This window comes from Eleutherodactylus coqui, chromosome 10 (assembly GCF_035609145.1).
Source record: "Eleutherodactylus coqui strain aEleCoq1 chromosome 10, aEleCoq1.hap1, whole genome shotgun sequence".
NCBI classification, from domain to species: Eukaryota; Metazoa; Chordata; class Amphibia; order Anura; family Eleutherodactylidae; genus Eleutherodactylus; species Eleutherodactylus coqui.
Window position 1 is genome coordinate 141,270,807 of NC_089846.1, and position 27,000 is coordinate 141,297,806.

Below are 27,000 nucleotides of genomic sequence, written 5' to 3' on the forward strand. Positions count from 1 at the left end.
AGAACTTGGAGTTCAAAAAGGGGGTTGGTGAGGTTTCCTGATCAGGACCCTCATCTATTAGAGTTAAGAGGAGGTACAGAGAGTGTCTCCTGCTCTGGAGGACCTGTCCTGATATGCAATACATGGACAGCCTGCTGATTTCAATGTAAATTTCGTAATGCTTCATTTCCCCTGTGGAGGCGCTGCAGGGAAACTGAACACTTGCTGTCAGGTTTCCCCACAGATAACAGCTGATCGCTGAGGGTTCTAACAGCAGGACAGCCTGTGATCAAATTATCACCCACTGGGGTTCCTTTTAGTAAAAGTACATTGCCCACACCAGATGACCACTTTAACACTGCGGGGGTACAGGAGGCACAAGGCATTGCTTTTTACAGTATAAGGGTTCACACTGCCTTTATGTGCGCATCCAACCACCCATCCTGGGATTCTGTCTGAATCACCACAAACAATAGATGGAGCCCTGGATGGATCCATAGAATCTCATTACCAAGTGGAGACCACCAATGGCGTCTGTTCAATGAGGTTTCTATACTGACTCTTACAGTACAGAATAGCGACCATGGTCTCCAAAACAAAAGGTGCGGAAATGTCTTTGAATGGAGATCATTGCAGTGTCAGCTTGGCTTGTTTTTGGCGATTCAGATGAAGACCTGGGCCGGAAATGCTGAAACTCAGTGTGATCCCAGCCTAAGGCCTTCTTCACACAAGCACTATGGCGCACAGAAAATCGGCCGCGGGAACTGCAACCATTAAGACCCATAGGCTTCAATAGGTTCACTCACATCGACCGAATTTCTGCACGCATTTTCGGCACTGGTGAAATGCGCATCATACTCTATTTTGACCAACATTTACGCACCCAAGGCTTCATAGGAGTCTATGGTGTGGGCAAATGCGCCCTTGTCCCAAATGAAGTCACGCTACTCGCAGCACAATTTCACGATTTTTGAAAATCTTGTCCTTTGGCTCAGGTTTAAGAATGTCAGCGAAATTTCAGTGAAATCCACGTCAATTCTGCCCGGTGTGAACCCAGCGTTATAGATGCTTCACCCAGGATGGAATATTCCACAACAATGTAGCAGAATACGCCATCTTGCAGAATATCCAGCACCAAAATACGCACCGCTAATATGTGGATTATGATCCAGAATTGAAAAGCCCCCCCCACTCCACTGTGTCGGCTGAAGGAGGAATGTAGCATTTCATGGCGGCCATTCACTCCTACAGTGTGGCTCTTCATTCTAGCTTGTAGTTGGGTTCCCAAGGGCGGACCCCCCTCTATGATGTCTATAATAGGGCATGTGGACAGATGTTGTCATCATGAGACATGCCCTTACAGGGAGCCTGTCACCTACCTAAAGCACTATAAACTGACATATGGCGCTGTTAGCCGATGTGGCAGGGAGCCGGGTATTGTTCATACTCACCTGCTTCCTGGTGGTCGCTGCTGAAGTCCGCGGACCAGACACAAATCAGACTCTTTTCCCATGTGCGCGGCCTCCTATACAAGCCTATGGAGAGCGCGCAACAGGACTCTCAAAAAAGTCTGATTTGCCTCCTGCATGCGGATTTCAGCATGCGGCATCATGGGAACCAGGTGAGTATGAAAAGTGCATTACCCGGCCCCCTGCCACCTCACCGAACATCACCATAACTTTTATGATGCTTTGGGCAGGTGACAGGTTCCCTCTATGAACAATTTACTTGTAGACGTATTATATGATCCACTGAGTGATACTGCAGATGTGTGATTATATTATATGGATTATCAGACATCCGCAAAAAGGAATTCTGATAGTCCAGAACAATAAGGAGGATGGGATTAGACTCGTCCGGCATCTGCAGGAGCGACATTACCACTGAGCAGCAGGAGTTCCAGACTACTGAATGCCAGATGATTGGAACTGTTATAGCGAATACCACAAGCAACGAGCACTAAAGACCAATAAAGACATCGAAAAGATCTTACCCTGATTGAGTAACAGAGCTGGTGAGAAAGAAGAAAGCGAAAAGAAAGAATTGAAGTATCAAATGACAAGAGTAACTTCACATGCAGCTGACATACTGTAACCACCTGCAATGACAGACGGGATCCACGCTACACTCCAGAGATTGCTACAATGTATCTTTAGACTTTTTTAACTTTTCCCTTATCTTTACTCCAATAAAGGAGGATTTGAGCATTTATAGTAACTAGATACCGTTTCTATGCTGCGGTCGTGTTCTCCCCATTCTTCCTGAATCTGTTGCTATAAAGTAATATATCTTTATAGGGAATTCTGTTTTTCTGACTTGATAAATGATGTAACTATAACTACACGCAGTAACCACTAGGAGGCGCTAACTGCATATGGATTTATACAGAAGGTACTGAACTCAATAGGAGCCATATAAATCTATATAAGTGTGCTCCCCTTAATGGCAGGTCCAGAAGTTATAAAGAACATGTCACAGCAAGTCAAGTCGAACCCCCTAGCACCACAGGCCCTGTAGCATGTTTCTTCTGCTTCAGTAGTAGTTATGCCATTCCTGCATGGCAATTGTTAAAGACCACTCCTGCGAAAACACATTTTTCCATCCATGTCCCCACATCACCTGTTTGTCACACTCTGGATGCCCCCCATGTATATTGCATTCACTTCCATGTAATGCAGCCTCCTGTTTTATACATATCAGGCACCATCATGCTGAGATTTATTTATTGCTCACTTTCTCTATGTTCTGCTAACACTTTCTTGATGCATCAGCACAGCATTACATGACCAGCTAGAGTCAGTACCATCTCCGCCTGCTTGGAGGACACTGCCATTACATTCTGTATTCTATACTTAACTAAATAAACTACAGACCATAATTTTAAAGACTGGAAGATGAGCTATGATCTCCTATATTCTAACTGTGTGTCAGGAGCCTCTAATCATCGCCAGTAACTGAGATAGGAGTGTCCGTGCCCACCTCTAAACAGCTTGTGTGGTAGGGCCCATCATGGCTGTTATGCTTCCTGGCAAACTGACTAATTTGAAAACACATAAACCCAAGTAATTCTCAGGCAGTCCAGATGAGGTCACATGACCACCTGAGGAGAAAGGCTGCGGACGGGACAATTGTCAGTGCTTCAGTCACCCCAGTGATAATCGCCCCTGTGCGGATCGCTCAGTGAATTGAGGCGGGGTGCGATGGGGATCTCTTCCGGCGCCTGCTGTCCTCCATTCATTCATTCATAGATGAACGACTGCCTGTATACACAAGACAATCGCTGTTTGATTTGTATGCTTGCAGAAAATGAACGACTAACGAATTATCATTTGTCATTCAGTCGCTGTCAGCCATTACACTGAATGTGAATCGGATTGATTAGCGTTCGTTGTATAAAGGGCCCTAACCAACTTATATATACCTGGGACTAGTTACATAATGAATGATAAGGTACATTTCACTGGAGTGGCTCTTTAACAAGCAGCCAAAATGCTGCTGATCAATCTTCCTATGACTTTACTGCAGGAACACAACTAATATTTGATGTTCATTAAGACTCTTTTCACATAGTGTTCTTTACGATGCAGCGCTTCATCTGTTCTGGGTTCCGTCCTCCATGCAGAAAACTCGTCTCCATCTCACATATTAAACCCAATGAAGGCTTAAGCATCTTAGGCATGCAGAGTACTGTTTGCCATAGCAAAGCCCAATTAATATAAATATATATATACACACACACGTACACACACACACATATATATCCCTAGTACTTGTATTGGGTATTTACAGAGTTGCAATCAAAATGATTCAACCCTCATTGCAAGAGAGCAGTGGCAAAACAATAAGGGTTGCAGATGCAAATCCAGCACCTCAGCTAATGGGGCCCCTGATCACATGGCAGGCAGCGTGAGCGAAGTGCTGCTCTGTGATGTGGAACTGTCAGTATTCATATAGGTCGGCCGGATGGGGGCTCTGAGGCACAAGGGGGATCTATTATTTTATAGGGGCACAGAGGGAACTCTAATAGTATAGAAGGGCACAGAGGAGACTATTACTATTTAGGGGCACGATGGCTTTATTACTATACTAGCTTACCCGTCGCGCATTGCTGCGAAGACAGACAGACATTCATTCGTTTTTATATATCTAGATAACAACCAATCACAGCGCAGCTTTCATGTTACCTCAGTATAATATATAACAACCAATCACAGCACAGCTTTCATGTTACCTCAGTATAATATATAACAACCAATCACAGCACAGCTTTCATGTTACCTCAGTATAATATATAACAACCAATCACAGCATAGCTTTCATGTTACCTCAGTATAATATATAACACCCAATCACAGCGCAGCTTTCATGTTACCTCAGTATAATATATAACAACCAATCACAGCATAGCTTTCATGTTACCTCAGTATAATATATAACACCCAATCACAGCGCAGCTTTCATGTTACCTCAGCAGTATAATATATAACAACCAATCACAGCGCAGCTTTCATGTTACCTCAGTATAATATATAACAACCAATCACAGCGCAGCTTTCATGTTACCTCAGTATAATATATAACAACCAATCACAGCGCAGCTTTCATGTTACGTCAGCAGTATAAGAAATAGCAACCAATCACAGCGCAGCTTTCATGTTACCTCAGCATTCTCAATATCCAGCAATTGTCTTGCGATACGTTCGGCGGATGCATCATTTTGTAGTTGAACACGCCTCCCGTTGCTCGTAATGCCTTTTGCTTTCGTGCTTGAGATGGAAATCAAACGATCTTTGTCTGGGATGGCATAATTGTCGACGACGCTCGCACGCCCCCACCTATTGTAGGATAGTTGTACTATGCCAGTAACCTTCCCAGGAGTGTACTCAACAACTTCCCAAAGTCTCATGGCGATCGGATGAATGGTGTAGTAATGCATAAAGGACAAACAGACATACATTCCTTTATATATATCAGGAAGTGAGAGAATTAGATTCCGTACGTAAAATTTGGACGCTAATTGTTTTGCGCATAAAATTGAATAATGGAGTTGGGACCCATTAGCTTTTCCTATTTATGACATAATCAATGCTCGTGCCAAATTTCATGTTTCTACAACATCGGGAAGTGAGAGAATTAGTGGCAATCATGGAAATCGAACGATCTACGTGGGGGGGCGTAACTGTCGACGACGCACGCACGCGCGCCATTTATCGTAGCATAAATGTACTATGCCTATAATCTTCCCAGGAGTGTACTCAACAACTTCCCAAAGTTTCATGGCAATCGGATGAATTGTGTAGTAGCGCATAAAGGACAAACAGACACACAGACACACAGACACGCACGCATACAGACATACATTCAATTTTATATATATAGATAGGAACACAGAGGGGGCTTTATTATTATCCAATATATATTGTTTTTCAATCGTGCTCCCCATGTATACAAACAATAATTGTATACTCGCCTCCACCGCAGCTCCAGCGCTGCATCCCCAGGTTTCCGTTCTAATGCTGTATTGACAGCCTGCAGCAGCCGGTGTGCGGAATGCCACAGAACGCTGCAGCAAATCATAGACCTTAGTGTTCAAATGCTGACGTGTGATTGGCTGCAGTAGCCTGTGATATCCATAAATAGGCAGACTGTCAGCATAGACCTGAGGCAGAGAACGGAGCTGCCACACCCGAGCCGCAGGAAGCCAGGAAGGCCAGGTATATGATTAATATTTTTATGTGTGGGGAGCAGGAATTTAAAAAAATTAACTTAGCCCAAACCTTTATGGGGCACAAAGGGACCACCATTACATCGTGAGCATGGAGGGGGAATTACTATTTTTCTAGCGCACAAAATGGGCATTTTTACTTTGTGGGGGACACAGAGGGGAACTATTACTATGTGGAGGCACTATTTCTAGTAGTGGTTAATATGGGTGAACTATTATGCTGTGCAAGCAGTATTAATTTGTGGGGCACATGAGGGGGCACTGGGGTAGCAGCAGGATGGGGAAGGTATACAGAAACGAGCTGTAGCTTTAGAACATTTTTATGACCGGATGGAGAAGAAAAGAGTAAGTGAACGACAACAATCAGAGAAGATGTCACTTGTGAACACTGGAGGTAACTGCACTGTAATCACTATCTCTGTGTACAGCTGGTATCTGGTTATTGTATGGTGACTGCCTTATATAGAAGTTACTATAGCTGGGCCGCTATATCTAAACTGTGATGTTAAAAAGTTCTCTTATAGATATCCTGTCTGATTATATGTAATGTGTGTAGGTATATTTTGGGGTGAATCATGTATCCATACAAAGTAGCTGCGTGCGGGGCGAGGGTGTTGGGGGGATTAGTATGAGGACCCAAGCTGCACTATCAGCCTGTTGCTGCAAGAGAGGTTTGTTTATTATTATTAGAGTTTTATTATTTTTACAAAACAACAAACAAACAAGAACAATTTAAATAGCGAAACACGACGAATATAACAAGCGGTTTCTCTAAATGCAACAGAATTGTCATTTCATGGTGAATGCAGCGATATTCAGAAGTGATGACAGGTTCTGTTTGATATTCCCTGCAGCCGTCACGGGCGGCGCATGCGAGCCGGGTTACAGGAATGCCATGCAGACCACGGAGTACAAAGTATACGTTTATTTAGGAACGCAGAAATGCCGTTATGTAACAATATAGCAATAATGCATCAACCTAACTTCTAACTTATTGCTACTTAAGGCCACTCCCACACACAACGTTCGTTAAAACGCCGCGCTTTCTAACTTGTTCGGCAGCGTCTTTTAAGGCACCCGTCATGACAATGAGTGATGAGGTGCGTTAAAAAGCACTCAAACGCGCTAAAATAGAGCTTACAGTGTTTAAACGCCAGTCTAAGAAGCCCCATTAAAATAAATGCCATGCTAAACACTGTAAAAAAACCGCTGCGTGTGTGAGAGTAGTCTGAGGCTATCAACACTAGCTAGATCCTAGGAGAAATACTTGGTGCAGGATCCAAGATAACAGTAACACTGAGACTCTATAAAAGCTATATCGCACTAGCATGCAGTTCACATAATAGGTTGTACAGGCCCTTTGAGGCAGGTGATTACAACACACTATCAATACGTTGCAACGGATCCCAGCCAATAACTGAACACAGCATCTCCTTTCCAGGCGCTCACTTCTGTGTGTCTCTTTTGCCTCTGTCCGTCTCCTGTGACCAAGGTTGCTTGGCTGGATACCTGCTGCAGTGTTTTCCTTTGTATCAGGCCTGTTGTATAGTGGGTCTAGTCCCTGTCAGTCTGCACACTATTTATTTACATTGAAGTCGACCTCACTTACAGTTTGTCACTTGGAAAGAAAATCATCACTGTACAGATGTTCTCTGTGGATGGCGTCCAGTAATTTAATCCAGTGGTGTGAGGCCCCCTTGTACAGAATCTGCAGTCCAGCAGTAGCTGCTCTCCATCCATAAGCCTCTGGGTTCCCTGCAGATCCTTCAGCTGCTGCTCCAAGGGCTCCTCTTCTGCAGGCTATTGCATCCCCAGCTTCCTTCTTCTGCCGCACTCAGCTCTGACGCAGTACTGTCCTTGGTAAGTTTACAGGACCTTGCTGGGGAAAGGGACCTCCTTTTGCAGTGCCCAGTAAGTTCTAGGACCTTTTTTGCACTGTGTAAGGGAAGTAGTGTTCCCCATTACACAGCCAGCTCATCAACACGTGAAATGAAGGACTGATGTTTCTTCTGGCTTTGAATACATCCAAAACTGCAAAGGTGCTATGTGTGTGAAACAACCCTGAGGCCAAAGATCACAGTGTTGCCCTGCATCTCACAATCTAATAGAACTCAATGCCGTTGTGTTGCAACTTGTAAATTGCTGTGATCGCAACAACATCCAGAGAGTCTTGGACCAAATCTCTATGTAACCCTAGCCTTATGGTGGTCAGACCCCAAGGAGGAAGTAGGCTGATGGTTGAAAAACAATTGTCAGGTGAACGATTATTTCACTGATTCAGCTACACACATATTAGTCCATATTGGCTGCCACGGTCCTACAAGCTGGCCACACAGGTTCAACGGCATGACCGAAAAAACATCTTTCTGGAACATTCTTTCAAAGAAGGATCATTTTTGAACTAAAGATCTTTCCTCTGACTTCTTTTCCAGACAATGACCCTCATCAGTGGGCCGAAATGACCGTTCATTGTTCAATCTCATCCAATGAACAATCGTTTTGATAGAAATAGCCCTTTATCACCAACTTTAGTCTAACGTGTATGAGGACCTTTAGGCTGCCTTCAGACATGGTGGAACCATTACTGCAGTAATCGTGACGGCATTTATAGTAGAGGCCACACCGAGGGGATTCTGTAATATCCTTTACTCGGTGCAGAAGATTTCCACAATTTATCCACAGCGTTTTTAAAAAAATTGCATTCTGCAACAAAAAACGTACAGCCATGACACTGGAAAACCGCAGAGGTAAAATCTACACCGAAGTGTGGCAGATTTGGCGGTGGTTTTTGTAGCAGATCTGCTGCAGGATTTAACCCTTGTTTTTCGTAGCATATACAGACGCGCTGCGGATTTAGAATCCAGTGTTTTTCTAAATGCTGAGGAGTCATTGCAGAAGATTTCCGCAACACGTTAAGGCGGTTTTATAAATGTCCGCCACATGGCTTGTACTGTATATGCTGCAGAATTCACACAGCAGTTCTGGCAACGGAGATTACACAATCCCGCCATGTGTAAAGGCGCCCTAAATCCACTGCATGTCTATTTATGCTGCAGACTTAGGCTGGTTTCAGACGAGCGTATAAGATCACGTCTGTAATAGAGATCCGTTTTATGGATCTGTTGCAGAATAAGTCGTCCCTGAATCCTGCGGATTTTGATGGGGAAGTGCCGGCTGTTGAATACTCCGTCCTGTGTGAAAGGTCCTTAAGGGATCTTTTAGCATCAACATGCTGATTGTTAAGGCTGAATTCACACTTTGTGTCTTCTTGCTGTGTTTTTGAGATGAAGCAAAAACAACCCATGTGTTTCTCAAAACCCGCATGCCTTTTATAATTTGCCAAATGTGACCACAGCCTTACTGGTAACATCAGGACACATTTTGTAACATACTAAGGCCGGGTTCACACGGGCGGATTCCAATTGTGGAATCCACGATCAGCGTCTGAAAGGAGTATTCAGAGCAAAACGCAACCATTCAAAAGGCATGTAAATTTGCTTTTTCACTCACACTCGCGGATACAAATTGCGTATTCCGCAAGCGGAGGAAAGATCGCAGCATGCTCTATTTTGCTGAGGACTCTATGCAGACAGCCTCCATTGAAGTCAATAGAGGCTGTCCGACCCGCAGCCCATACGCAATTAACATGTAGGATACTAGTCAAGTGTATGATTATCCAATTATACTGGACAGGAGATAATGATGGCTGATATACAGTTGTTAACAGAAAGAGCTGTGTAGGAGGCTTAAAACTGGGTGAGGAACAGCCAAACTGTACTATGAAGGTGAAGTTGTGGAAGACAGTTGCACGTCACAGGTCATACACCATAGCAGGACTAAGCACAGCAACAAGACACAAGGTAGTTATCCTGCATCAACGAGGTCTCTTCCAGGCAAAACATTTCAAAGCAGACTGGGGTTTCAATATGAGCTGCTCAAGGTCTTTTGAAAAAGCACAAGAGAAAGAGGCAACATTAACCAGAGACCCGACCACCATCATGTGTTCTTGCCTGGGAAAGGGATTTGGCAGTATTGTTTACACCAGAACAACTAAACAGAATCTATACCTTTACACATAAATCCTCCATGTCAAGCAAGACTCAGGAAATGGGTTTCAAGATTCTCTCGCGGTGGTCCAGGGTGCCCTCCTGACCTCATAAAATGATACCCACAGTTCCCCCCTCTGCTGGAGGCACTTGTCAAGGGACCATTCTGCATATATTCTGGGAATGTTCGGTGCTAGCAGGTTTCTGGTCCGAGGTTTGGCGTATCTCCTCCAAATTCAGGGAGTACGCACTCCCAAACTCGCCTGCATTCTTTCTCCCACATCTCAGCGACATTCCTCAGTACTCCTATAAGCGTTCTGTGGTGAGACATCTGGTTGATGCAGTACGGACATGCGTCCCGAAACTGTGGTGACAATCGTCACCTCCCACTATCTCAATGTGGTTTTGCAAGGTCCATGAGATTATGGAGATGGAGGACCTTACAGCCTCCATCAAACACACACAGGACAAGTTCTCCAAGACATGGTATCATTGGATTGAGTACCAGAACTCAGAGGAATACAAGAACCTAAGCGCTCTATGAGCTCACTGGGCCCTAATCCCGCTGTACACGGGTCCTTTATATCTCAGCCAATAAAATAATAACCATACAATAAACTATGGGGGGATGGCAGGGATGAGGAGCTTCTGTGGGTCTTTTTTTCTCCTCCTCCCTTCTATCTATTCCCGCTCCGTATGTGTTTCCCCCCTGTCCTTCCCCTTTTTCCCATTCCCTACCCTCATTACCTCTGTTTTCAGGGAGCTAGTGGACAACTCCCAAATAACTGGGATAGTTTGGTTAGATAAGTAATTCAGTTCTGATCAACTTCCACATTGATGAAGCAATTACCCAGATACAGCTCCTGCTAGTTGTCAGATTTCATGAAAATTATGAAAATGTGATCCTTGTTCTGACTGTGGAAAGTTTTTGTTTATTCCGAAAAGTTAAGGAGATTGGCTGCTGCAGAATATCACACCCAGCCAGCTCAATTAACCCCCACCTGTGTAGCTGTGCTGCTAGGAACCTTAGTACTACAGATCCCAGCAGCACACCCTGACAATTATCTGTGTGATCCCGCTTCCCGCGACTCTGTCTCTCTCTTACTCTCTACTAGTCCACACTCACACTTCTTGTGTCTTTCTCCTGGCCAAGCAACGGTCCTTCTCTTATATAGCACTCAGTGGTAGTACTGGCATATCCTGGATAGACTGGTCCCAGGCCACGTAGAAGAAAATTGCTCAGCTTCCTCCATTCTCTCCCCACACAGACCGATCAGTGTCTGTGTGTCTCACTCACTGACTTTCTCTCACTTGCCAACTTGTCAGCAGAATGTGTTAAACTCCTCACTCAGACTCAGACAGACTCTCTTGCATCCACCTAGCAAACATATATAAATATATATATGACAGTCACATGGCACACAACATGATACATTTCCAGACATAACCAAGACATTAACCCATTCAGTGCTTCAGTGGTGCAATACACATAGCAAATGCACACTACACAAAAAGCACTGACAAGACAATTGCACGAGACAGACATATAACATTATGGAGGGGCCCCACTAACTGTGGGCCACTACAAGTGTCTGCAGGCAGCAGTGAAGCATGGTGGCGGTTCCTCGCAAGTTTGTGGCTGCATTTTAGAAAATGGAGTTAAGGATTTGGTCAGGATTAATGATGTCTTCAACGCTGAGAAATACATCATGCAATACCATCAGGAAGACATCTGATTGGCTCCAAATTTATTCTGCAACAAGACAATGAGCTCAAACATCCAGCCAATGTCATTAAAAACTATCTTCAACGGAAAGAAGAACAAGGAGTCCTGGAAGTGATGATACGGTCCACCAGAGCCCTGATCTCAATATTATCAAGTCTGTCTGGGGTTACATGAAGGGACAGAAGGATTTGAGCAAGCTACACCCACAGAAGATCTGTGGATAGTTCTCCAAGATGTCTGGAACAACCTCCCTGCCGAGTTCCTTCAAAAACGGTGTGCAAGTGTACCTAGAAGAATTGATGCTGTTTTAAGGCAAAGGGTGGTCACACCGAATATTGATGTCATTTAGATTTCTCTTTTGTTCATTTACTTTTAATTTTTGTTAATTGAAGGAAAAAAAACTACAAACACTTCTTTTTTTGAAGGCGTTGTAACTTTGCAGCATTTTTCCACAACTGCACAGAACGGCTTAATATATACACACTCATTGCCAGGAAAAATAAAGCACTGAGGAGGAGTTGTCGGGATCAAATGAAACTTTTAATGTGTGATTGTAACGTTGATATAAGTAAGTGATTACAATATCAGAGCAAAAGGAGAGTTTATTGCAGAAAACTGACCCTTTAAATGAGGCTCTAGTACCCTGTTGTACCGCCTCTAGCTTGGATACAAGATGTAATACAGGCAGGCATGGAGGCTCTAGTACCCTGTTGTACTGCCTCTAGCTTGGATACAAGATGTGATACAGGCAGGCATGGAGGCTCTAGTACCCTGTTGTACCGCCTCCAGTTTGGATACAAGATGTGATATGGGCATACATGGAGGCTTTAGTATCCTGTTGTACCGCCTCTAGCTTGGACACAATATGTGATAGAGGTGAGCATGGAGGCATACAGGGTCCATATGGTATCCTGCGGTATATCAGTCTTCATTTGCTGTAACTAAACTTTTACATTGTGCAAACTCGTAGGCTGTTGAAGTTGGCATCCCAGATGGTTCCATACATGTGTAGTGGCCCGGAGAGTCCTCCAGAATAGTCACATCAACATTTGTCCTGGCATGCCTGTCTATGCGCTTCCTTTAGGCATAGAAGGTGCCACATGTCCAAGAAACCCTGTTTCTCCCCTTCCTATGCTGAGAGCTTAGTGCTGGCAATAGCTGGTTGCCTATTGGCTATATATCAGGCCTCCATGGATTGGTGGGTGAATCCGGAGCAGGAAAAGACTAACATGAGTCTCTATGTGGAGTGGGTGGAGTTTTGGAGAAAGTGCAGGAAGATGGGGAGGAAGTGAATGAGGAATTAGAGAAGAGGAGTCGGAGGAGAAAGGTGTCTGCAGCAAGTTGTGGTCGGAGAGGAGGTGTGTTAGCAGTTCATCCGTGAGTGCAGTGTTTTCACCAAGCCAGCAAGGGTAGCGCGGTCCCTTTCCGCTCCCTTGTCCACCTGTCAGTGAGGAGATCTGAGTTGGAGGCCAGTGTTCCACAAAACAATGAGTTTAACTACCCGGTGAATTAAAAGCCAGGATTAGTGCAGTGGCCATTTTCAACTGTCGTCCAACACCTGCATCAGGCATGTCCAGTAAGCCCACCAGCTATCCAATACTGAGGGGAAATCATTACTGAGTAACCTCTAGGAGAATAGAGAGAGAGCGTTGAATAAAGTGTTGCTTAAAGTGCAAATTTGCTGTTTTCAACGTGTTAAGTTACTGCATCATTGCCGGCTCTGCTACATCCTGAATGCTGCAACAATTCAATTGTATTTCATCTGTATTCATGAAAGCTTCAGTAAACGTGCGTGCTTCCAGTTTACTAATACAAGCTACTGGACTCGTTTCAAGTTATTTCACCACCACTACACTTGGGAATTCAGGGTGGAGTACTGGCGTCACCCGTGACAAAACAATTGTTTATTTCAAAGTATCCTTATATGTTATTCTTGCCATTGTGCGGCAGCTGAGCAGAGCACCATTATCGCCACTGTCGGGCGGGATCACAGAGCCACCCATGACAACCATCTTGCAATCCCTGTGGTCTCACCCACTTTGGCATACTCGGCTTAGCCGTTGCACATGCTCTATTGGCAATAAATAGGTTGACAGGGCAGGCCACAGTAGTGGGGCAATGTGGTGGAGGCATTCCTGTGACACCCATGTGTGTGTGGCTAAGCATTATCCTGCTGGAATATGCCTCATGGAAGCCGCCATGAGAGGAACACATGTGGCTGCAGGATGTCCTGAACATATTGCTGAGCTGTCATTTGCTCTTGTACCACTACTGGGGGTGACCAACGGTCATATGCAATATTCCCCCAGACCATAACATCAGCAGTGGGGACAGTCTGCCGCTCACCCCTAGGTCTCCAGACATGAACACGCTTATCAGAAATGCTCAAACTAAGCCTCGACAGATCGCCGAAGGCAACCCGGTTCCACTCTGTAGCAGTCCAGCTTCATAGTTCGTGACACCATTGTAAACGGAGACTACGGTGGGTGGGTGTCAATGGCAGTACATGTAATAGGTGCTGTGAAACCAAATGCTCTTCAGGCAAGCAAGTGGAAATGGTTCTGACAAACTCATGGGCCTGTAACGATGGTGCCAACTGTCTCTGGATGACAGACAACAAAACAGAGCTGCTCGTACTTATCGGACAATCAGCTGATCCTCTCTACTGGTGGTCTGTTGGGGGCGTCCTGAGCCCAGTCGCCTTGTGTGCCCCCATCCACTGGTCCCAACACCTCTTAACAGTCTGTTTAGAACGGCCCAGGTGGTGGGTAATTGTCGATACAACCATCCAGCTTCTCGCCTTCCAATAATGCCCCCCTCTCAAACTGCGTTAAGTGGGTGAAATGTCTTGGATTGCATCGTAGAGACGTCTAGTGGTCAGCAAGCTCTACACAAGTGGAAGAAGAGGTCACTACACACAAGGAGCCTCTGAGAGCCTTTTTATAGGCCAAGGGGGGAACCACTTTTAGGGCCTCGGGTGACAAGACCGTTCATCTAATCACCACAACTCTCATCATTTGTATATCTGCCTGAGATGGAACTGCATGCTGCATTTTGTTGCCAAACGACAACTGCTTCTAGGACGGGATTTTGTTTTACAAAGAGTGTATGTGCATATTATATTTATATATATCATACACACAAATGCTTTTGGATACATTTAAAGGGTAATTCCAATTAAAAAAATAAAAAGTACTGATCTGTGGCTGGGCACGCCACAGGCATTCTCTCATTGGTGGCTCCGCCGGTCTGTGCCATGTTCTGTCCCCCCAGATGCTGCACTAGGAATAATACATATCAGTTTTGCCCGCAGTGTTCCTTTAATAATAACCTTATTAAACATGTAACAACTAAACCACAGAAACTATTCACAAACAATCTTAGCTGGATCTGATGGCTACTTGGTTGAGAATGAGGTCATGTAGGGAGAGATAATGAGCGCTTCCTTCTATCAGGAGTGGTGGACAGTAGGAAGCGCTCAGAATCGCTGTCTGATAACCCAGTATTTCCTTTTTTTGATAATTACATTTTCTGACCTGTCCCAGTAAAACAATAGTCTTGGACTACACCTCCATGATGGATGATTCACTGTTCTTCCTCTCCATGATGGATGATTAATAACTCTGCATCTGTTCTGATTTCACATAAAGCCATAGACTCAGGAGTGTGCAGCCTGTATGTCCTTCAGTTGTGAAGCTACATGGTTGTCAGGGCATGCTGGGATTTGTCGTTTAACAATAGATGGAGATCCTCGGGTTGGATGGCCCATTGTTTTTGTGGCTTTTGGCCAAGATTAGAATAATACAAAATATCAATGAGATTTTCCAAAGTTCTTGCCACAAAATAGCAAATGAGATGGAACCAAGAAGGTCTGGGCCCTTTATCTCCAAGGGCCCAGTAGAAGTTGCATCATCTCTCTCTGTATGTATTGTCTAGTCTGCAGTCAATAAACCCTGAATGCGACATATCATTATGAGATGGAACTTGCATTGAAATTCAGGGTCTAAAGCAATGGTCTCAACTGTCCCACATTCAGAGGGACAGTCCTGGATTCGGATAGCTGTGTTGCCATTCCAGAAGGGCATGCCACTGTCCCACTCACCACCATCACTTCTCCGGACTCTTGCTTGTCCCATCATTGTGTCCAGAAGGGGAGAAGTTAAACTTTGCTGTGAGCATCAGGCCCTGTCAATGTAGTCAAAACAGCACGCTGCCTTTACCGCTGATTGAGTTAGTGGAGCGAGTTAGTGGAGTGGGACCGCAGGGGGTCACTAAAACTGATAGGAGCTACAGTGAGTCACTATAACTAAGAGGGGCTAAAGGTGGCTCTATAAGTGAAGCCATAGAGGCACCAAAGGAGGCCAAAGGAGGCACTAATAGTGGGGCCACAGGGGGTCACTATAACTAAGAGGGGTTACGGGAGATCACCATAATTAAGAAGAGCTACAGGGGGCACTATGAGTAGGGCTATGGGGTGGTCACTATAATTAAGAGTGGCCGCAGGAAGCACTACTAGTGGCACATAAGGGTTCACTCTAATTAAGAGAGGCGACACAGGGTCATTATACCTAAGAGGGGCCACTATAACTAAGATGGGCCACTGTGTAACACTGTAATTAAGGGGAGCCACAGAAAGTCACTATTATTAGTGAGGCCGTAGAAGAGGCACTATAACAATGAGGGAATAACTGAGTGGGGCATTGGGAGTATTGGCAGCATGGGGAGAGTGTGCAGAGATGAGTACTGACTAAAAGCAATCCTGTTGGGCTGGGCTCAGACAGAGAAAAAGTAAAAAAGGATGCCACCAATTAGGGACAATATCACCTGTGATCACTGGAGGTAACTGCACTGCAATCACTATCACTATGTAGAGCTGGTATCTAACTATTATTTAAAGGTATGCTAGCGTTGTATTGGGGTCACTGAGGGCCACTACTACAGCGAAGGGACACGAAGAGCGTGGCTTAATGAAGGAGTGTGGCCAAATGTAAAGAGAATGCCATGTGCGCTAAACGTTGGTTATCTTTTCAGTGTTCAAACGTTGGGATTTATGCTGTGAAGAGGCTTTACACTAGTGTGTATTATGACCTATCAGTAGGACAGGTCTTAAAAGTCAATCGGTGGAGGAGGTTCCAAGAATTAGGATCCCCACTGGTCTTCAGGAATGGGCCGGGAGAGAGCAGGCTGCTTTTACTTGATATTTAATTTGGGCGTTATAATAAAGTGGCTGCAAATTTGGAAAGTTCCACAGAGAACGACCATGTAAAGTGACTACGAGACTTTCAGTTAACTGCATACGACATCTGGGTATTGGGATGCATAACACAAGCCTGGATATCTACAGAACCCGCAGAGCGTCTGCCCGGATGCAGGAAACCCATGAGTCGTACCCTCATTCCACTGCATCCATCTAGAGGTTTCTGCCATACTGCCTGTTGCTTAGCAACTGTTTCAACTGATGTTGCTGCGTTACATTGTATACTTTTACACAAGGTAAAGCTATTTGGCAACAATTGACCACAGCACGATTCTCCCAGGCAACTATTGAAACCTGTTGCTAGGCAAAAGTGTAATCATCTGCAGGTTGCTTAGCAACAAAGTAACCAAGGAAATCAATGCCTCGTATCCACTGAAGATGATGTGAGCCGTATGAACCATTAGCAAATGCTGCCATAGATTTCCTAATTAAGAGACTATTTTTAGGTGGCTGGGATTAACCTCTTCCATGCCGGAAGAAGAACAGCTCTATGATAGGGCTTCTTTTATATTTATTTAGGCTTTATAAAAGACATGAATAGGATTACTAAAGTGGGGGTCCATACAGGGAAATGATATAAGATGATTTTGAGGTACCTGAAATCCCACGTTTCATCCATCGAGGCTCCTCCAGGACCACAAAGAAGTTCTCTTGTTTCTCATATTCTTCGTCATCAACAATCTTGACTTGTAGGGTTTTACTGAGGAGAGAGAATGGGAGAGGCTTGTAAGTCCCATGACTAGAGATCGATGCATTCTTGCAAATCAGTCCCACATGGCAGGCAATGTTATATATTTAAGGCCATAATACGGTCTGAAAACCCAGACCAAACCCGGCTCCATCAAACTGAACTTCAATCATCTTAGAGATGCAATATGGACTCTAAATTTCGTCTCTTTTACTGCCATCAGCGTTGAGGGGTTGTCCCATCTTACCAATGTCTTTCCATGCGCCCTGTGACCCTTTTTTAATAAAAATCTTTGTAAGACACTTTTAATTTCTTCTTCGGTTCAGCGCCGCCATTCTACATTTGGCTCATGTAATACATGAACAAAGCCCTAAATTCAGAGACACGACTTCCAGTGGAGTTCCCCAGAGTTGGCTACTCCAACACTTGATGTGTTAACTGCATTTTTGCAATCAGGTCTTAAAGGGGTTGTCCCGCGCCGAAACGTGTTTGTTTTTTTTTAACCCCCCCCCCCCCGTTCGGCGCGAGACAACCCCGATGCAGGGGTTAAAAAAACAACCCGCACAGCGCTTACCTGAATCCCGGCGGTCCGGCGTCTTCATACTTACCTGCTGAAGATGGCCGCCGCGATCCTCTGTCTCCGTGGACCGCAGGGCTTCTGTGCGGTCCATTGCCGATTCCAGCCTCCTGATTGGCTGGAATCGGCACGTGACGGGGCGGAGCTACACGGAGCCGGCATTCTACATGAGCGGCCCCATAGAAGACTGCAGAAGACCCGGACTGCGCAAGCGCGGCTAATTTGGCCATCGGAGGGCGAAAATTAGTCGGCTCCATGGGAACGAGGACGCTAGCAACGGAGCAGGTAAGTATAAAACTTTTTATAACTTCTGTATGGCTCATAATTAATGCACAATGTACATTACAAAGTGCATTATTATGGCCATACAGAAGTGTATAACCCCACTTGCTGCCGCGGGACAACCCCTTTAATGTGATGTTTAATAAGTGTAAAAAGTTATGACATTGTTGTTCACATTTCTCCACTGTAATGTGTGTCCTGGTAATGTTCTCCAACCCCTGGTGTGTACAGTCAGGGGAGTGTTTAGCCAGGCTTGGCCAAGAGTACATAGCCTGGGATTGGTAGCTTAGATCCCCATCACAGGTTGGGCGTCTAACTGCTGCCAAGTAAAGAACTCTCCCTGTCAATAAGTGTTTTACCTGCTAAATCCTGCTTCTTGGAGTAACTTCCCACCATCTACACCATCTGCACTGAGATACCACACTATACACTCCAGGCAAGGACTACTACCCCTATTTTTGTTTAGTTCTCAACTTTTCATATTTATTATTTTTGTTCGGAACAGGTCCCTACCTGTATATGGACTGGTGTCACAACAAAACAACATCTTCCCCTACACGTGGGTAGCGCCCCACTGGGGTATCACCAACTTACCCTGCCCGGCCTCACGGGCAGCGTGCAATAAGAACTGCCAAACTTTACCACTCAGTAGCCCCATGTCCAGACCACCTTTACCATCTTGCCAAGCGGAGCAGCAGAGCCACCGTGACTACCATCTTAGTTTTCCTCGCTACTTAACCCCTACTAAGTCTGGCGCGCTGCAACAGCAACTCTGCCCCAGTGCAAAATATGTAATATGGCCCTTGCACCATCTGCCATATATAACACTGGTATCCTCTAATTTGGCAGAGTTGAATTTGGGCAACGTCTGTCACCAGGTCAAAGCGCAACTGCTACCTTTTCCCCCCCGTATGTCATGAGCAGATAGATTAAGAGACGGAGAACATGTTGCATTAAACATAAAAAGTCTTAAATTGACAGCTGAATTAGCGGTACCGGCATTTTAACTTGGCATGCAATAACAGAATACTGTAACTTTGTTTCGATACTTGACAGTGTGGATTTTAAACTTGGCAACACTGTCTCATCTTGTCAGCCCTCGCAGAACCACGTCACAGTTTCTTTAGCTGCTCAGCAGGCCTGGCATGGCTCTGTGGACACATTCTACAGTTCACAATGATATGCACTAGAGATGAGCGAACACCAAAATGTTCGGGTGTTCGTTATTCGTAACGAACTTCCCGTGATGCTCGAGGGTTCGTTTCGAACAACGAACCCCATTGAAGTCAATGGGCGACCAGAACATTTTTGTATTTCGCCGATGCTCGCTAAGGTTTTCATGTGTGAAAATCTGGGCAATTCAGGAAAGTGATGGGAATGACACAGCAACGGATAGGGCAGGTGAGGGGCTACATGTTGGGCTGCATCTCAAGTTCACAGGTCCCACTATTAGGCCACAATAGCGGCAAGAGTGGGCCCCCCCCCCCTCCCAACAACTTTTACTTCTGAAAAGCCCTCATTAGCATGGCATACCTTTGCTAAGCACCACACTACCTCCAACAAAGCACAATCACTGCCTGCATGACACTCCACTGACACTTCTCCTGGGTTACATGCTGACCAACCGCCCCCCCTCCCCCCCACAGCGCACACCAAACTGTCCCTGCGCAGCCTTCAGCTGCCCTTATGCCACACCACCCTCATGTCTATTTAGAAGTGCGTCTGCCACGACGAGGGACCGCAGGCACACACTGCACAGGGTTGGCACGGCTAGGTAGCGACCCTCTTTAATAGGGGCGGGGCGATAGCCCACAATGCTGTACAGAAGCAATGAGAAATACAATCCTGTGCCACCGCCATCAGGAGCTGCACACGTGGGCATAGCAATGGGGAACCTATGTGCCACACACTATTCATACTGTCAAGGTGTCTGCATGCCCCAGTCAGACTGGTTATATGCACCTTAACAGTAACCGCGTTGGTGGTAATGTGGTGGTGACTGCGGACCTAGTACCACGGTTGTATTTTGTTGGTTTTCGGAATGTGGCCAGGATTAAGTGGGCCGTGGCGGGGGGATGGTGGGGGGGCTGTCTTGTAGTGTCGGTAAAGGTGAAATTCTTGGACTGCCACCAGACGAACCAATGCAAAGGCATTTGCCAACAATGTTTTCCCTGTTGGAGGAGGAGGGGGATGTTTTTGAGGCACTACGTGTCCTCTCCACGTGTCCGTTCCATGTAAGCAATAGTAGCACTCAAGACAGGCCCCAGTAACAATTCTGAAGCAGCAGTATAGCGGGAGCGCAGTCTTCGTTCCATGTAAGCAATAGTAGCACTCAAGACAGGCCCCAGTAACAATTCTGAAGCAGCAGTATAGCGGGAGCGCAGTCTTAGTTCCATTTCAGTAGCCTTAGTATAGCCAAGGCACAAGTGACATTTATGTAGCTAAAGTGTAGGCCAACCCCACACACCTTTCTGTACCATGAGTGCAGGCGAAGAACATAGAAATTACTATGATTACACTGTAGGTGAGGGCCCCAAAAAATTGGTGTACCAACAGTACAAATGTACCTCAGTAAAAATTGGCCATGCCCAACCAAGATGGCAGGTGAATCGCTTTGGTTAATGTGGCTTAAGTGGTAACTAGGCCTGGAGGCAGCCCAGTGTAACGAAAAATTGGTTCAAGTTAAAGTTCCAACGCTTTTAAGCTAATTGAAACTTATAAAAATTGTTCTGAAAAATTATTTGAGTGAGCCTTGTGGCCCTAAGAAAAATTGCCCGTTCAGCGTGATTACGTGAGGTTTCAGGAGGAGGAGCAGGAGGAGGAGGAGGAATATTAGACACAGATTGATGAAGCAGAAATGTCCCCGTTTTGGATGGTGATAGAGAACGATGCTTCCATCCGCGGGTGCAGCCTACGTATTGCTTAGGTATCGCTGCTGTCCGCTGGTGGAGAACAGAAGTCTGGGGAAATCCAGCCTTTGTTCATCTTGATGAGTGTTAGCCTGTCGGCACTGTCGGTTGACAAGCGGCTACGCTTATCTGTGATGATTCCCCCAGCCGCACTAAACACCCTTTCCGACAAGACGCTAGCCGCAGGACAAGCAAGCACCTCCAGGGCATACAGCGCTAGTTCAGGCCACATGTCCAGCTTCGACACCCAGTAGTTGTAGGGGGCAGAGGCGTCACCAAGGATGGTCGTGCGATCCGCTACGTACTCCCTCACCATCCTTTTACAGTGCTCCCGCCGACTCAGCCGTGACTGGGGAGCGGTGACACAGTCTTGGTGGGGAGCCATAAAGCTGGCCAGGCCCTTAAAGACTGTTGCACTGCCTGAGATGTACATGCTGCTCGATCTACGCACATCCCCTGCAACATGGCCCTCGGAACTGCGCCTTCTGCCACTAGCGCTGTCGGCTGGGAATTTTACCATCAGCTTGTCCGCAAGGGTCCTGTGGTATAGCAACACTCTCGAACCCCTTTCCTCTTCGGGAATCAGAGTGGGCAGGTTCTCCTTATACCGTGGATCGAGCAGTGTGTACACCCAGTAATCCGTCGTGGCCAGAATGCGTGCAACGCGAGGGTCACGAGAAAGGCATCCTAACATGAAGTCAGCCATGTGTGCCAGGGTACCTGTACGCAACACATGGCTGTCTTCACTAGGAAGATCACTATCAGGATCCTCCTCCTCCTCCTCCTCAGGCCATACACGCTGAAAGGATGACAGGCAATCAGCCGGTGTACCGTCAGCAGCGGCCCAAGCTGTCTCTTCCCCCTCCTCCTCATCCTCCTCATGCTCCTCCTCCTCCTCCTGTACGCACTGAGAAATAGACAGGAGGGTGCCCTGACTATCCAGCGGCATACTGTCTTCCCCCGCCCCCGTTTCCGAGCGCAAAGCAGCTGCCTTTATGGTTTGCAGGGAATTTCTCAAGATGCATAGCAGAGGAATGGTGACGCTAATGATTGTAGCATCGCCGCTCACCACCTGGGTAGACTCCTCAAAATTACCAAGGACATGGCAGATGTCTGCCAACCAGGCCCACTCTTCTGAAAGGAATTGAGGAGGCTGACTCCCACTGCGCCGCCCATGTTGGAGTTGGTATTCGACTATAGCTCTACGTTGTTCATAGAGCCTGGCCAACATGTGGAGCGTAGAGTTCCACCGTGTGGGCACGTCGCACAGCAGTCGGTGCACTGGCAGCTTAAAGTGATGTTGCAGGGTGCGCAGGGTGGCAGCGTCCGTGTGGGACTTGCGGAAATGTGCGCAGAGCCGGCACGCCTTTACGAGCAGGTCTGACAAGCGTGGGTAGCTTTTCAGAAAGCGCTGAACCACCAAATTAAAGACGTGGGCCAGGCATGGCACGTGCGTGAGGCTGCCGAGCTGCAGAGCCGCCACCAGGTTACGCCCGTTGTCACACACGACCATGCCCGGTTGGAGGCTCAGCGGCGCAAGCCAGCGGTCGGTCTGCTGTGTCAGACCCTGCAGCAGTTCGTGGGCCGTGTGCCTCTTATCGCCTAAGCTGAGTAGTTTCAGCACGGCCTGCTGACGCTTGCCCACCGCTGTGCTGCCACACCGCGCGACACCGACTGCTGGCGACATGCTGCTGCTAACACATCTTGATTGTGAGACAGAGGAGGAGGAGGAGGAGGAGGGTGCTTTAGTGGAGGAAGCATACACCTCCGCAGATACCAGCACCGAGCTGGGGCCCGCAATTCTGGGGGTGGGTAGGACGTGAGCGGTCCCAGGCTCTGACTCTGTCCCAGCCTCCACTAAATTCACCCAATGTGCCGTCAGGGAGATGTAGTGGCCCTGCCCGCCTGTGCTTGTCCACGTGTCCGTAGTTAAGTGGACCGTGGCAGTAACCGCGTTGGTGAGGGCGCGCACAATGTTGCGGGAGACGTGGTCGTGCAGGGCTGGGACGGCACATCGGGAAAAGTAGTGGCGACTGGGAACTGAGTAGCGCGGGGCCGCCGCCTCCATGATACTTTTGAAGGACTCTGTTTCCACAACCCTATACGGCAGCATCTCAAGGCTGATGAATTTTGCTATGCGGACGGTTAACGTTTGAGCGTGCGGGTGCGTGGCGGCGTACTTGCGCTTGCGCTCGAACACTTGCGCAAGCGACGGCTGAACGGTGCGCTGAACTACACTGCTGGATGGGGCCGAGGACAGCGGAGATGAGGGTGTGGGTGCAGGCCATGAGGCGGTAGTGCCTGTGTCCTGAGAGGGGGGTTGCATCTCAGTGGCAGGTTGGGGCACAGGGGGAGAGGCAGGGGTGCAAACCGGAGGCGGTGAACGGCCTTTGTCCCACCTTGCGGGGTGCTTGGCCATCATATGTCTGCGCATGGTGGTGGTGGTGAGGCTGTTGGTGTTGGCTCCCCGGCTGAGCTTTGCGCGACAAAGGTTGCACACCACTGTTCGTCGGTCGTCAGGCGTCTCTGTGAAAAACTGCCAGACCTTAGAGCACCTCGGCCTCCGCAGGGTGGCATGGCGCGAGGGGGCGCTTTGGGAAACACTTGGTGGATTATTCGGTCTGGCCCTGCCTCTACCCCTGGCCCTGGACACCGCACTGCCTCTTGCAACCTGCCCTGCTGATGCCCTTGACTCCCCCTCTGAAGACCTGTCCTCCTGAGTAAGCGTTGCACACCAGGTGGGGTCAGTCACCTCATCGTCCTGCTGCTCTTCCTCCGAATCCTCTGTGCGCTGCTCCCTGGGACTTACTGCCCTTACTACTACCTCACTGCAAGACAACTGTGTCTGATCGTCATCGTCCTCCTGACCCACAGAAAGTTGTTGAGACAGTTGGCGGAAGTCCCCAGCCTCTTCCCTCGGACCCCGGGAACTTTCGAATGGTTGGGCATCAGTGACGATAAACTCCTCTGGTGGGAGAGGAACCGCTGCTGCCCAATCTAAGCAGGGGCCCGAGAACAGTTCCTGGGAGTGCTCCCGCTCCTGAGCAGGTGTTATTGTAGTGGAGTGAGGAGGCTGGGAGGAAGGAGGAGCAGCAGACAGAGGATTCGGATTGGCAGCAGTGGACGGCGCAGAACTGCGGGTAGACGATAGGTTGCTCGAAGCACTTTCTGCCATCCAGGACAGGACCTGCTCACACTGCTCATTTTCTAATAACCGTCTCCCGCGTGGACCCATTAATTGGGCGATGAATGTGGGGACGCCAGAAACGTGCCTCTCTCCTAATCGCGCAGTAGTCGGCTGCGACACACCTGGATCAGGAGCTTGGCCTGTGCCCACACCCTGACTTGGCCCTCCGCGTCCTCGGCCGCGTCCACGTCCTCTAGGCCTACCCCTACCCCTCAGCATGCTGTATTACCAGTGATTTGATTTCACAGGCAGGAAATAAATTGGCGCAAGACTGCAGGCCAAATATAATTTTTGCCCTTTTTGGAAAACGAAAGGCCCCACTGCCTCTAGTGAATGAATTATCTAAGTTTAATAACTGTGCTGTGTCCCTGCTTATGTGTCACAGAACGTGAGGGTAGCAGAGTTATTATAACTCTTGGAGAGCAGGTATTTTTTTCCCAATTAAGGAAAGCAAATGGCGAAGCCAGCAGTAAAGCGTAGCTGGGTGCGTATGATTTAGCACTGTTCTTCACGCAGCTCACACGTCTCCACCGCCCGTAAGGACGGACAGAGGCTGGACAAATAGATTTGTTTTCAGTTTTTTCCCACCAACAGGCAGCACTGCGTATATTCAATGAACATGAGAAGTTTAATAACTGTGCTGTGTCCCTGCTTATGTGTCACAGAACGTGAGGGTAGCAGAGTTATTATAACTCTGGCAGAGCAGGTATTTTTTTCCCAATTAAGGAAAGCAAATGGCGAAGCCAGCAGTAAAGCGTAGCTGGGTGCGTATGATTTAGCAATGTTTTTCACGCAGCTCACACGTGTCCACCGCCCGTAAGGACGGACAGAGGCTGGACAAATAGATTTGTTTTCAGTTTTTTCCCACCAACAGGCAGCACTGCGTATATTCTATGAATAATAACTGTGTTGTGGCCCTGCCTATACAATTCTTTCCCTGCAGTATCAATGGAGGGTGGAATGCTCTGCAGAGGCGATTTTGAGAAGCCCAAAAAAAATGCAGCACAGCTAACAGCAGCCTGGACAGTACTGCACACGGATAAATATGGCCCTAGAAAGGACCGTTGAGGTTCTTGAAGGCTACACTCACTCCTAACACTCTCCCTGCCTATGCAGCACTTCTGTCCCTAATGCCGGGTGCAACGGTCTGCAGAGGCGATTTTGAGAAAAAAAAAAATCCCACTGCTAACAGCAGCCAACACACAGCTATCAGTGGCCCTAATAAGGACCTTTGGGGGGTCTTGAAGCCTACACTAACTACCAATTCTTTCCCTACAGCAGCTCCGGTATAAACAGCACTGTCCCTCATCTAACTCACACCGCATCTGAGGCGAGCCGCGGGAGGGGACGACTTTTATATTAGGCGAACACCTGATCTCGCCAGCCACTCACAGCAGGGGGGTGGTATAGGGCTTAAACGTTGCAGGGGGGAGTTGTAATGCCTTCCCTGTCTTTCAATTGGCCAGAAAAGCGCGCTAACGTCTCAGGGAAGGAAGTGAAAGTAACCAGAACACCGCATGGTGTTCGTCACGAATAACGAACATCCCGAACACCCTAATATTCGCACGAATATCAAGCTCGGAAGAACACGTTCGCTCATCTCTAATATGCACTCACAATCTCTATAGTGGACTCTCTCAGCAATACAACAGGTCATGTCTGGAGCCCCTCAGCTTCAACTGTCCAACTGACCGCACTCTCAGCTCCGACCAGACGGCTCCAGGCATCTCTTGCAGCAAACACTCAGGCTGCACCCAACCTCTTCCACAGCAAGCTTCCAAGGCTTCTCTTATGGCTCTTGACTAAGGCCACACCTAGCCTTGCACCGACCTCTCATACTTGCTTGCAAATGTAAGAGACTCACCCTATGTGGTTAAGGTTGCCATGGAGATGGACTGGGAAATGTAACAAAAACTGCGCTAAAATCACATGCTCAGCTCACCTCAATGAAAATGTGGCACACGCAACTGAACTGGCACAAAGTCTGACGCATCAGGGCCTATTGCCATGGTAACTCCTGTAGGGGAGTCTCTTAAGGCCCATTTATATGTAACGATTATCACATTGTGTACTTTTCGTTTGAACGATGATTTTAAAGGGGTTGTCCCGCGGCAGCAAGTGGGTCTATACACTTCTGTATGGCCATAATAATGCACTTTGTAATGTACATTGTGCATTAATTATGAGCCATACAGAAGTTATAAAAAGTTTTATACTTACCTGCTCCGTTGCTGGCGTCCTTGTTCCCATGGAGCCGACTAATTTTCGCCCTCCGATGGCCAAATTAGCTGCGCTTGCGCAGTCCGGGTCTTCTGCTCTCTTCAATGGAGCCGCTCGTGCAGAATGCCGGCTCCGTGTAGCTCCGCCCCGTCACGTGCCGATTCCAGCCAATCAGGAGGCTGGAATCGGCAATGGACCGCACAGAAGAGCTGCGGTCCACGGAGGAAGAGGATCCCGGCGGCCATCTTCACCGGTAAGTATAGAAGTCACCGGAGCGCGGGGATTCAGGTAAGCGCTCCGGTAAGCTGTCTTTAGGTCCCTGCATCGGGGTTGTCTCGCGCCGACCGGGGGGGGGGTTGAAAAAAAAAAAACCCGCTTCGGCGCGGGACAACCCCTTTAAGGTA

The 27,000-nt window shown here is 47.3% G+C and overlaps 1 protein-coding gene across 2 annotated transcripts in view; it reads right to left on the reverse strand.

Annotated features, from left to right (window-relative positions):
* Window positions 1-27,000, reverse strand: part of SLC8A2 (solute carrier family 8 member A2) — a 139,495-nt gene that overhangs the window by 16,770 nt on the left and 95,725 nt on the right. Inside the window, exons 3-4 of one of the 2 annotated variants that reach the window (XM_066581976.1) lie at window positions 17,330-17,433; window positions 1,973-1,990 (exon numbers count right to left, since the gene is read on the reverse strand). In XM_066581976.1, the coding sequence (XP_066438073.1) occupies window positions 1,973-1,990; window positions 17,330-17,433 (122 nt within the window). The remainder of the gene's footprint in view (window positions 1-1,972; window positions 1,991-17,329; window positions 17,434-27,000) is intronic. The other variant, XM_066581977.1, reaches the window with a different exon arrangement.